At 56.1% G+C, this 12,717-nt stretch overlaps 1 protein-coding gene across 10 annotated transcripts in view; it reads right to left on the reverse strand.

The window, feature by feature from the left end:
• The window catches only part of SIPA1L2 (signal induced proliferation associated 1 like 2), a 155,865-nt gene that overhangs the window by 33,027 nt on the left and 110,121 nt on the right, over window positions 1–12,717 (reverse strand). For all 10 annotated transcript variants that reach the window (XR_005650167.1, XR_005650168.1, XM_039850380.1 and 7 more), the window contains one exon: window positions 10,196–10,470. Coding sequence is in view for 8 of the 10 variants with exons in the window: in XM_039850380.1 (XP_039706314.1) it covers window positions 10,196–10,470 (275 nt within the window). In the remaining 2 variants the exon portion in view is untranslated. The remainder of the gene's footprint in view (window positions 1–10,195; window positions 10,471–12,717) is intronic.

The following is a 12,717-nucleotide window of genomic DNA, read 5'->3' on the forward strand; positions in this document are numbered from 1 at the left end:
AAGGCCTTTGGCGACATGTAGCTCAGAGGCGGCCAGTCTATCGCGACCAGAAGCCTGTAACACTGACTTCAACTCGAGTGTGGACAGCGCTGGGGCTGGCAGATTCTAACCGGTTTCTGTCTGTGTCCGTCTGGTCCCCGTCCCCCGTAGTACAAACGCCCTGAGAAGTCCCTTCCTGGAAGGGTCGGTGGCTCTCGGGCACACCGACGGGCCTCTGCCTGACGCTGACTCGCCGAGCACTTGTCACACGTCCTCCAAGCTGCTCTGCCAGCGTGGCAGCCACCGCCGTGCCAGGCTGATGAGGCCCTGACGTGGGCGGCGTGATCGAGGGACGAGCGATTTCACTGTAATTTAAATTTAAAAACTGATACTCGATTCGTTTTTTAAGAATGTTTCAAATAACTTGGGTATGTGAACCCACTTTTGCAACTGTAAGTTTTATGAAATCTAAACAGCCGAGTATTTTGGATGAAAAATTAACACGTAAACTGATCTGCTGTAAGTGTAAAATACACCCTGAATTTTGAAGACTTAATGTGAAAACTAATGTGAACTATCTAATAATTTTTAACATTTATCGAATGTTGAACTGATATTTTAGAGATATTAAGTTAAAACAATAAAATGATTTTGCCTGTTTTGAAAACATTTTTTAATATGGCTACTAGAAAATTCAAAACTAAACGTCTCCCCGGACAGCTGCTGTGGGCCATCTGGCCTGCCCAAAGCTCCCTGCACAGCTTGTCGTCCTCCAGCTGTCCGGTCCCCCCGTCCCCGCTCCTGGTGATCACATCCCCAAATCTGGCCGAAGCCTCAGCTCACAGCCCCGTCTCCACAAATCCGTGCTCTCCGCCCAGGAGCACGAAGGCCACCACGTCACCGTACGCTGCTGACCCACTCCCGCGTGCCCTGAGCACACTCGCCGGCGGCGCCTGCGGCCGCAGCGTTCACCCCAAGAGAGCTCACGGATCGCAGTCCTAACCTCCCCCAAAAGTCTGCCCCCCGTCACCCAGGCCTCTCGGGGAATGACATCGGCGCAGGCCTGACGCGGCTGGGCCAGCTCGTGTAAACAGAAGACAGACGCCCAATGATCCGACAGACCGGATGACGCAGGGGACGGCCGTCGCCAGTTTCTGTGGTGACCTTACGGCCCTGAACTGTTGTGACGAGAAGGAGGTGACAGCGTCGTCGACGCTGTGTGACGAAACCGTGATTGAAGCGGACGACAGGGTGGGAGGGAGACCGAGGAGCCGCGTGTGCTCGTGGGTCACACACACGTGCGGGAGCGGCGGGCGTGGGGACCGCACGCTCGCTTCGCGTCCGGCCGAGCGCAAAGGGCACACGTTCCGGTACGAGAAACTCCTTCGCCACCTTCTACACGTCAGGGCGCGGAGTCCCGCCGTCCTGTTCCAGACCGAGCATCCTGAGCACCCGATCGGCCGTGGGGACTTGGGACAGACGTCGGCTGAAAGGAGGCGGGGGAAGCCCCGCGGCCGGGCCTAGCGTCTCCGCGCTCTGCGGACGTCACACCTCCTCGAGCTTCCGCTCGGGCACAACGCCGACGCCAGACGCCAGGGAAACAGCCTAACCGGGCCCTGCTAAGCTGCCCGCACAGCGACACGGACGGCGAGTCCCGCAGAGAGACGCGGCGTGTCGTGTGCAACGTGACGTTCCGCCTGGTGCTGTTCCCGCTCCAATATCTACTGCACGAAAAAGTCACTAACGCCGATCGTCACGTTCCTGCTGCATCAGGGTCAGAGACGAGCCTGTTTACGACGAACTCTGAGGACGGCCTTTCTATTTTGCCTTCACACTCAAAACCAGTCAGACTCGCTTCGGCCTCAAAGCGCGGGTTTCTGTAGATTAAGTTAACGCGGGCAGCGAGCTGTGCTTTTCTTCTAAGGGAACCAGGTTAAATCGGCGGGAGAAAACTCACGAAATAGTGCACGACAATGTCCGGAACCGGAAGATGGGTGAAGCCAGCTTACAAGGTCAGAAAGGCGCCGGCACAGTGAATGAACAAAGGTCTGAATCGAGGGAGGTCCTGTGGGATTCAGACCCGTGGGCAACAGAGGCCCGTGGGTGACAGAGGCCCGTGGGTGACAGGCTCGTGGGACACAGAGGCCCGTGGGACACAGAGGTCCATGGGTGACAGAGGCCCATGGGACACAGAGGCCCGTGGGTGACAGAGGCCCGCAGGACACAGAGGCCCGTGGCTTCTGGGGCGGGGGCTGGAGAGGCGGCGAGGGGACAGGCCCCACGCAGAGGACCAGGACACAGATGGCTCTGTTCTCAACAGTGCTGGACGGAAGCTACTTCTCAGCTGACAAACCGATAGCGCTTAGAGCCAGGGACAAAAAGAGGGTGGGAATAAAAAACAATGTCCGGCTTTTTGGCTCGAGAGGCCAAGGGACACAGGCACTGCCCGTGGAGAGCAGAGGAGAACGGGCTGGGAAAACCACGGAAAGGGGGGCGTCCGTTCGCAGCGGAGAACTGGTGGGGTGAACGGTTATTCACAGCTTAACGTGCCACCCCCCTAAAGCAAAACTCACCTCCCTCCTCTGGGCAAGTTTAAATTGTTCTGGATTTACTGACAGTGATACCTAAATTATGGGCCAAATTTAGTAAGTCCAGATTTGTGCTGAATTGCAGCAGCAGTATTATTATTATTATTATTATTATTATTATTATTATTATCACTAAAACGCCATGGCTCTGAAGTTTTTACTCATGCACTTGCACTGTCTCCAGGGGTTTTTGTACTTAACTTTCTACCACGTCGCCTGCAATTACGGATTCACCCATCTGGCCGCCCACCCGCTTAGCCATCATAAAGGCAGACGGGAGAGTAAACGTCCAGACATCGAGAAACCTACTTGTCTTCTACCCTAACGGATGCTCGAAGCCAGTCGCTGGATGTCAGGTGACCGCAGCCGTCTCGAAGGTGGCAGCCGGAGGCACAGTGCAGAGCGGGGCGCTTACCATGCGGCCAGGGCTAAGGGCCCCGGAGTTACGTTCTCAGTGGAAGGGATGTGAACCCTGAACCTCGTGGACCGAACGGCACCTTCCCCTGCTGGTGCCCGTTTGGTTTTCGAGTTTATTAAGTTTGGTTTAAAAGAAAGAGTAAACAAAGGGTGACAGATGGCTGCGTTGTGTGCTGTATTAGATTTATGCTCAGGGTCTGTAGTCTTTAATACGATGCTGTAATTCAGCTCAAATCTTGGAAGAAAGACGCTTTGCAAATGCATCATCATGACTAATATCTGAGAGAGTGCTGACAAGAACTTGTGTGATGCCTGAGGGGGACGAGGATGAAGGTTGTTTCATTGCCAGCCTCTTGCACGGTCGTATGTGAATGATCATGCAACTCTGAGAGCTGGCACTCTTTTGCCCGAATAAAAATCAGCTACTCTCAAAAGAACGGCTTTATTTTAAAATCAAAATTAATTTTGTTATTGTGATTTTTTACAGCTCTTACAAACTGGATGTTTGCTTTCTGACTTCTGACCCAGACGTCATATAAATACTACTAACTGTAACATATCACCCCCGATCAAGCCTAGGTCTGCTTCGTTCATATGAACGGTTCCGTGAAGGGTGCATGTAGAAACCTGTTTTCAGGGAACTGGGAAGAGGTGTAAAGTATGGATTACAAATCAGCCCACGGACGCCCTTGTGCCTGCAGCTCACACCAGACACCAGACACCAGACGCACATCCACAGACCCCGCTCGTCACCACTCCCGTAACCCGCCGCCGGTGGCTGCAGCGCAGGGCGCCAGGCGACATGTCCCGGCGCCCCGGGAGTGTCAGAGCCGCTGCTGCTGAGCAGTGGCACTGGCAGATCCTCGTCGCCCACGGGTCAGGCCCGACCGAAACCCACGCTGACCCAGGAAGACCCAGTGGGAAACGCCACTGCCCCCAAAGTGAGCTCCTCATTGTGTGTGTGCATGAAACATTTTCGAAGCGAAGCCTTAAGCCACTTGCTTTCCTGTGTTCGAACGAATTCGGTTCTTGAGAAAAACGCCCTCGGCTTCCTCGACGTCCCAGATCGAGTCGGCGGATGCGAACTGCAGCCCTAGCTTCTGGCACGTTCTTCGGTTTGCCTGCCAGAGGGAGACACTCGGAGAGATAAGGCTGTGGGAGCACCTGCGTGGGAGGCGTCGACTTCCTCCCCACACAGTACCAACGAGCGCGATGAAAACTTGGCTTCAGGGTTAAAAATAAATAAAATTTCCTCGTCTAACCAGAACCTTTTGAGTCTAATCTCCCTTAACAGTCGTCATCCTCGAAGGCAAAGCAGGTGGAGGACGAGAAGGTCACAGAAAATGAGCTGCTTAATAATGAAACGCTGTGGAACTGCAGGAGCGGCCAGCGGCCAGTGGCCGGGCCCGAGGGCGCCGCTTCGCTCTGGGCGATGGCCCTGCCTGCCATCCTTCTGGACTCGGCGCCCAGGACCCCCGGGATGGCTCGTTCCTGCACGGGCCGCCCGTCACATGCACGTGCTGCGGTCCGCCCTGCCCCCTGCCGCCCGAGGCGGGGTTTCCCACCGGCGGGGGCTCCCAGTCCACAGCCGCCACCACTCCCAGCTTCCAGCATGGCCGGCCCAGAGGTGGCGTCCACTCTGGGCTGCAGCTGACGGGCCGAGCCGCTGCCTGATGAGAAGCCTGCGCGCTGCACCCTCCGCTCCAAGGCCGCTCGCCTCCGCCCCAGGGCGCTTGGCTGGTCTCCACGCTCCTCCGCCTTGAGATTCCCCAGAACGTCTGAGGCAGGATGGAGGACAGCTCCCGGGATTGGCAGGACGTTCAGACGGTGGGAAAGGTGGCTCGGCTTGCCCAGGACAGGCTCACTCTGGAACAGGACCTGACTGAGCCCAGTGCCCTTTCCAAGACACTCGGCCACCTCCTTGGAATACCATCAAAGGACAGTCCACGTGGCCCACGCACGCCACATTTTCTACTAGGGGCTAAAGACTCTTCGGAAACGAAGGCCGATGAGCCCCCTCGAATGAAGGACCTGCTTCCTTTGCACGACAAACTCTGGAGGGGACCCCTGCAGAGCCCCAGGGGCTGAGGCAATCACTGGCATTTTAACCATTTCAGTGTCTGCTATGCTAATAGCGTGCTAATAGCTAGAGACTCTTTCTGAATCATCCAACAAGGTGACAGGGGTAATTGATGCTCATGCACTTGAATCACAAAATCTTTCTGTTGCATAAAAAATCAAAAGCTTCCAACAGCGACACGGTATGATTTACTACAAAGGTTGGGGCAGTGTATCCGCGAAATAGGTACTATGTGAAACATTAATTCACTTTTCTATAAATTTTCTTGATTTACAGAAATAGAGACACCTAGACAACAGACAAAAAAGAGACAGCAGACCATAAATCTACCTGACCGAGCCCTGTGAGCGAGGACTTCAGTGAAAAGGTGTGTGTGACATGACACAGGAGGTGAGCCACCTGGATGGAGTCGGTCATCCGCTTCCGACCCCTTCCCCCTCAGCAGACACGGGTGGCCCGTGTCGGCCCCCTGCACATCTGGCACCCAGACCGCACTTGACCCACAACAGAGGCTCAGAAAATTCTTCGTGAGGCCAAACACTCGCTTTTTTTCCTTAGAAAGCTCGAGACCACGAATACCTTTTTACTGCATCGTACACGTCACAGGTAGACACGGAAGATGCTCAGCAGCTGATGCCTGACTTTTGACGACAGTATCTCCATCGGGAAGACGCCCATGGCACAGTGTGAGCCGTCAGGCGGGGACAGGTATCTGCCTACCCACCAGACAGCTCGTGCTTTCCCGTCACCCCCTGCCTTCCGGTCTCCGCGTCGGTGACATGACAACATTCCAAACCGCAAAATGGCCTGGACGCTAATATATGGATGATTAATTTCAGAGGGCGAGAGTGTTTTCCGCACCGAGAGACTCACTGTCGGGCTCCACGTTGTGGCTAGTTTGAGAAAACCACTCTGACACCGCGGAGCACGCACGGCGAGCACGGCTCTTCGGGACGCCACGCGGACAGACGCGAAGGAGCCATGAGTGGCAAGGTCGGGGCGGCCCTGCCCGGGTGAGGAGCCCCAGCGCCGGCCCGGTTTCCGGCACAGGCCCGTTAAGAGTGAGGGAGGAAATGCGAGGCGGCCCGCCTAACGTGCGCGGTAATCCGACCTCGGGAACGAAACGCTGCCTGGGAGGAACTCGGAACGGCGGGCGAGCCGCAGCCACGCTGAGGGCCTTACGCTCGGTATTTTTCTCAGGGCCCCTAAGACGACACCAGATGTAACTACTCTTTCTGATGCACGTGAATAAGTCGGATCTAACACGCCCCCTCGGTCCCGATTTCACATCGACACCTGCACACGCACAGGTGCACGCACACGCCCGCCGCTAATCTGACGAAGGTGAGTTATCTTCACGTCCTCGGCCACGTACTAGGTCGACTGGTCAGCAAGGGCCAGAGAAAGAGAAGACGAGGGCAGAAAGCTTCGATTTTCCAGAATGAGGAGAGAACCACAGTTTAGATTCATGACAACATGAGATAATTTCCGCTGTTCTGCATTATGTAGAAAAATATGTCACGTCGACAGAGTATGAAACATGGCCCAGAAGGGACGCACCCCAGCGAGGCGCGTCGTCTCCATTTTTATTGGACGCGTTGACTGAATCACTCGATTGCACAACGACTCACCCATAATTCCCACGAGTTATTTCCTTTACACCGGCCTCTTAAGTGGATGTGCTTTCCTTAAGGTGACGTTGTCAGAGTGCCAGTCACCTTTGGAGGCTGGGGGTTGGGGCCACACCGCCCGCCCAGAACCAAGGAAGAGCTCAGCCCGGTGGCTCGGCGGGTCCCCGGCATATCTGCGTCCAGACGGTCCCCAGGGAGACGGCCTCCTCCCTCGGAAGCTCGGCTCCACTCGAGGGGCGCTTTCCTGAACTGCCTCTCGCCACCCGGCCCCAGTCCTGCAAACCACCCCGGTCCAGTCCCGGCATGGGTCACCTCACGAGCATCCCTCCCCAAAGAGGTCCCTCCCGCCCGGAGTCCCCGGAACTAGACACACACGCACACATGCGCACACATGCACACATGCACCCGTGTGGGTGCACACACATGCACAAGTGTGCACGCGCACACACATACACGCACACACAGACGCACACACACTCACACAGACACAGGCACACATGCACATGCATGCACACACGCACACGCAGACACACACGTCCATGCAAATGAATGTTCTCTTCTGCCCTCCCCTGACCAGCACCAAGAGCCAGTTTGAGAGGCAGACGGGCAAGTTCACGGCACGGAGCCGGTTCAGCCAGAGGCCGGGCTAATTCTGCTAGAGGACGGATGTGCTAAGCAATGATTCACTTAAAAGGTCTGTGTTTTAATTTTTCGCATGAGTTGAGGGCTACCCGCTTCCCCTTTAAGGTTTTCTTCCACGGTTTCTTAAAAGATCTAACAGCGAAGAAGGCTCAACTCGCTCAGCGCACGGATGGACTTTGAAATGAGCGTGCACGCAGGGGACACGGCCAGCCGCGTCGCCACCGCTGTGAGGAGCCGGGTGGGTGCGAGAGCCACCGGGGATCACTTCGTAAACCACAGCAAAGTCTCACCGGTGGATCGTATACCTGGAACCACTAATCATAACAGAAAAGACCGTTCCCACTGGCAACTTCTCCTTAGGACCAGAGCAGGCACTATGACCAGGGCACCCGGAGAGTCGCAGGCAGAACACGGATCCCAAACGGACAAAAATACGCACTTAAACATTGACAGATTCAAATTCACAGAAAACTGGAGGGCTGAATTGAAAGAATTTTCAGTGACACATGCTACGCTTCAAACCTCCACGACCCGGAGAAACGGGTGACAGGCACGCCAAGCTGCAGGCTTGCTAGCAGGCCAACGGCCACGTCTGATTCTGGCTAACGTTAAAATACACGAAACCGTCCTTCCGGATTAACGGAGGGAAAAACCTGTGCCTTCAGGGAATGACATTAAGGTGACTGCCAGGACACATGGGCAAAATCTCCAAACACCTCGACGGCTTCGACAAGAGAATGTGCATTTAAAACAAAGAAAGAATTAATTATGCGCAGACCAAGGCGGTTAACATGTCCTTGGGTAAAAAAAATAACAGTCAAAACTTTCAAACGCTAGATTTATGTGTTTTAGCTTAAAAAAAAAATTCGGTATTTCTTAGGAAATTCTATTCTTTCAAATCATGAGTTTTAAATACCAGACGTAACAATGACCAACGGTTTTGTTCACCAGATTTCTTAGAAGCTTCACGGATGCCAAAGCTAACACAGCAGAGCGATGCTACCGGACGGGAGAGTGTGGTACCACGCTGTCCTGTTCCGTGGTCGGAACCACCTCCGAGGCAGATGAAAGGACCGGGTTCTCGCCATGAGACTTACCAATCTCTAACTCTACCGCAGGAAGAAAGAAATCTTACTGTATGAAAAATTTCTAATGGCTGGCTTAAAATTTATTTTAAAAGACCTTCATTTACACAATAGTTTAGCTTCAAAGGTCTAGAGGATTTGCTCCCTATGATTTCCAAGTCTCGTTTTGAGTAAAAAGTGTCTTTGACTTCTCTGCACTCACGCCACTATATGCAGCTCGTGGGGCTCTTAGGGAGCAAGTGGATTTAAGGGGACAGAATCTGGAAGGGCAACAAGGACACCTTGGCTATTTCCCGTGACACGCGGCTGCTGTCTCAGGCCTTTCGGCTCTTTAAACCAGTACCGTGAACCTACGGGAGAGAGTCGGGGCCACAGGAAGGCGGCAGGGAGCAAGGAGGCGACAACTCCCGGGAACCGACGTCCAGCGCCGCTGCTGTGCCCGCTGCAGACAGGTCGCGGGTCAGGGACGAGCTGTGCGCCTGGCAGCCGCTGCCACGTGGCTGACCGAATCTTAATTAAGTAATTAAAGTGAAAACGCGTCTCCTCAGTCGCACTAACTGCATTTCAAGCGCGCGTCACAGCTGCCTCGCGGCTCCGGTCGCGGGCAGCACAGACGGGGGAGCCGCCAACGCGGAAAGGGGCACTGCACAGGCGGTGTGAGAGGCTGAGGGGGGCAGCCGGGGACGCGGGGACATCGTCGGGCAGCACGGAAATCAGCTCCGAACCAGGCACAGCGATCTTGCTATCTTATCGAAAAATTCAAATGAATATCTTAAAGTTTATTAACTAACGTGTGCGGGGTGCTGATTCTGAAGGCGCTAAGTGCTTTACGTACGTCACCTACTTAATCCTCCTTAAGGACAGCGGGAGGTAGGTGGTGGTGTGACCCCCAGCTGCCGCTAGCGAGTGAGGCTCAGAGCACGTGGGCCCCCAGACTGCACGGGCTCACTTCGGCCCAAGGCCCGAGGCCGGGCTGCGGCTGCGGGCGGGAGCTCCTTGGGACGGAGGAGAGCCTGTCCCAGCCTCGCCGGCCACACGCCCTGCAGCACGCGGCGGCCACGGTCGGGCAGCGGCTCGATCCTAACTACATTCTCCCTCCTGTTGGCCCAATGTCTCTTACTGCTGAGCGCAAACCTTTTCTGTGAACCGTGGAGCCGTGGCGCTTCCTGACGCCCTTCCCGGCCCTGCTCTTGACCCTGCCCTTGACCCTGCCCCTGCTCCACCCCCAACCCCGCCCCTGTCCGTGTTTCTCACGCGGCTTCTCAGAATGTCCCAAACCAGGTCAGCCAGCAGGGCACAGCTGCGGGCCCGCATTCCTTCAGACACGTGGATGCTCGTCTTTTAGATGTCCCGTTGGCCACCACTGGCTTTGGTGTGGGACGGCGGCTGGCGCCACACAGAAGGGAACCGAGCTTGTGGAAGGCCAGGGTGTGACAGAGACACTGCCCTTCGGACAGGAGTCCCGTGGGGCCAGGTGAGCCGAGCAGCTGCCCTTCCCCGCAGCGTGACACGTGCTTGTACTCGGCCACGCTGTGTGCTCCGGTGGCCAGTGTCCCACTAAACTGCTTAGGAAATCACGAGTTACCACGTGTCATACACTAAGAACCTTCCAGAGCCCTTTTTAAATTGCTCTGACGGTAACGCCCAAACGATGTGGGTTGGACGCCCTTGGCTGCCCTTCCCGAGGACCCCGCAGGACAGGTGACAGGTGAAACGGCGCCCGCCACGGAGGCCAAGGAGGAGCGAGCATGCCCAGGGCCCACCGCGCCTTACCTCCGGGGTGAGCCGTCGTCGTGGGGCTGGATGATGACCACCTTGACGGTCACAGACGTCCGGAGCAAGTCGATCATCTGCTCGTGCGTCAGCGTGGCCACGGCCACTTTGCAGATCTCCACGAGGCGGCTGCCCTGGCGAAGGCCGGCCTTCCAGGCAAAGCCGAAAGGCTCCACGTCGGCCACGATGCCCTCGAAATTCACGTGGAAGCCCAGCTGGCCCAGCCCGTTCCTCCGCAGTGTGACTTCCACCGTCTCGCAGCCCCTCGTCACGATCTGGGGGGACAGGAGGCGGTCAGCAGCACACACGCAGGCCTCCGTGTCCCTGCCCTTCCCTCCACCGCCCCGGTGACAAGGACACGTCGATCCAGAGTCTGCTGTAATAGCCCACAGCATCGGACGCACAGGAAATAACAGGAGTGAGACAAGGCTTCGCTCCTCAAAGACCGATGCGTTTTTCTTAGAAGCCGTGGCCCGCAGCTGGGGAGCTTCAGGCCGGTTCCGACCATTCCATCTCGTCTGTACGTCAACTGACTCGATTCGGAAGCATGTCAGTCCCACGGTCCCAGACGGGCCGCAGCCACGGAGAGATGGCGACGGCGTGTCCGAAACCATCGCAAGTCCCGCCCGTCAAGCATTAAAACCTACCAGACAACCTGTCAACCTCAAAATGGCCCAAAGCACTTCCCAGGTGGCACTTAGCGACCTGCCCCCAGGCCGGGCGGCAGCGGGGTCAGGACGGCAGGGAGCGCGTAGAACGGAACTACTAAAAACTGTTGAAAAAGCTCTTTTGCGACGTGTACAACCTGAATAAAGTTTCCCATCACTTTTCCAGTTTGCTTCCACGAAGCTCCCAGCCACAGACACACGATCGGGCCCTGCCTTCTCTGCAGCCTCGTGCCACACCCAGGGAGTCCCGCACCCGCGTCCCAGACGGAAGCGAAGCACAAACTTTCCCAGAGTCCTCCACGTTCTGCCCCTTCTGCTGTTTCCTCCAGCCGCCTGAAGACCCCCCTACTTTTGTATTTTGCTCTTTCTTGCTTCTTAACATTGGCCAAGGCTGAAGGATCCTGTTCTCCATTTATCTGGAGTTCCTCACATTCTCACGTGGACTCGGCCCCCTCCCCATGTGCCCAGGGCTGGCCGCATCGCTGGGGAAGCCGGGTACAAAGTGAAAACACAGGGCCCCTCGCCAGAGGCCACTCAGAATCCGAGACAGACACAGCGGAGCACGCGGCCAGGCACGGGCCCCTCCGACAGTGGGTCCTGTGACCACGCAGGCTGCACACCCGGGAAGCTGGCCTGCTGCCCCTCGGGGTGGAAGCTCTCGCCCTTCTTGTGTCTTCACCGGCATGACCGACCCCTTTCAGCCACCGCCCGCCACGGCGGGCTGCACCCTGAGCTCCGCCAAGCGGCGCGCCCACCAGCTCCAGCCGACCGGTCGCTCCATGGCTCCCGCCCTGCGCCACCCGGACGTTCCCGGCCCTCAACGTCTCCAGCTGCGAGTCACCCACGACACAGAACACAGCTCCTCAAATCCATTCCAGCCATCGGGCACCTCAGTCACGCCGAGGAAAGTGACAGGACGGGGTCCACAGGCAGCGGACGTGTGAGAGCCCGTGAGCGTGCGTTTCGGTGGCGGCGACGTGGCATCTGTGCCGTGTTCTCAGCACGGGTCACGGTGGCCCAGCGGCTCTCCTAGAAGGACTCTATGCATCAGCCCTGGAAGCGCTGAGCCCTCACAGTCCCCAGATGACGCCATTCTCCAGACGCACAGACTAGTCAGACACCCGGTCACCCCGCCCTGCGTGCACGCAGCCAGCAGCGCCGCTGAGCGCGCCGAGGCCCCTTCCCGCCAGCGCGTCCGTGAGCAGTGGCATGACGCCGCCAGGGCCAGCGGGCTCGGACCTGACTGCAAGCCTCCCACACGTGTTTTGAGGTTTCTATTTGGTGGGAGGAAAGAAGCAGGAAATGGGTATGATTTCTCCTTTTATCATGACCCATAGTTAATGGAATCATTTCTAACTAATGAAATATACATCCCTTGGGGAAGATTTACACGTGAGAAATTCTTTTGTCAAAGCGTGTTTTGTTCCTATATTTGATTTATTCCTGTAACTATTGTATACATTCAAACTAAAACTTACATTTTCCTTTGTTGACACTAGAAGCAGAAATACAACCGTTAAACATCAATTAGGGGTTTTGTACTAGAGATAAAATTAGAAAATATCTTTATGACTTTTTGTGCACGTGTCTCACTTAACGGGTGATTCTAGTGAAACCTCCTCAAGAACCGCCTCTTCTGTGGCCGGAAGATTAATAACACATTACATCCTGCGGATGAAACAAACACGCATGCTGTACGAACACGCAGAGCTCGAGCTGCAAGGGACGCGCTCGTCCACCACCCAGCGGCAGTCTGTGCCCGCCGAGCCCCCCCGGAAGGTGCCGACCTGCAGTCCCTGCAGACGGCCATGACCTCTAGCCAACTCTCTTGTTCTTCCTTCAAATACTATAAAA

Source organism: Pteropus medius, unplaced genomic scaffold, assembly GCF_902729225.1.
Source record: "Pteropus medius unplaced genomic scaffold, Ma_sr-lr_union100, whole genome shotgun sequence".
Taxonomy (NCBI): Eukaryota; Metazoa; Chordata; class Mammalia; order Chiroptera; family Pteropodidae; genus Pteropus; species Pteropus medius.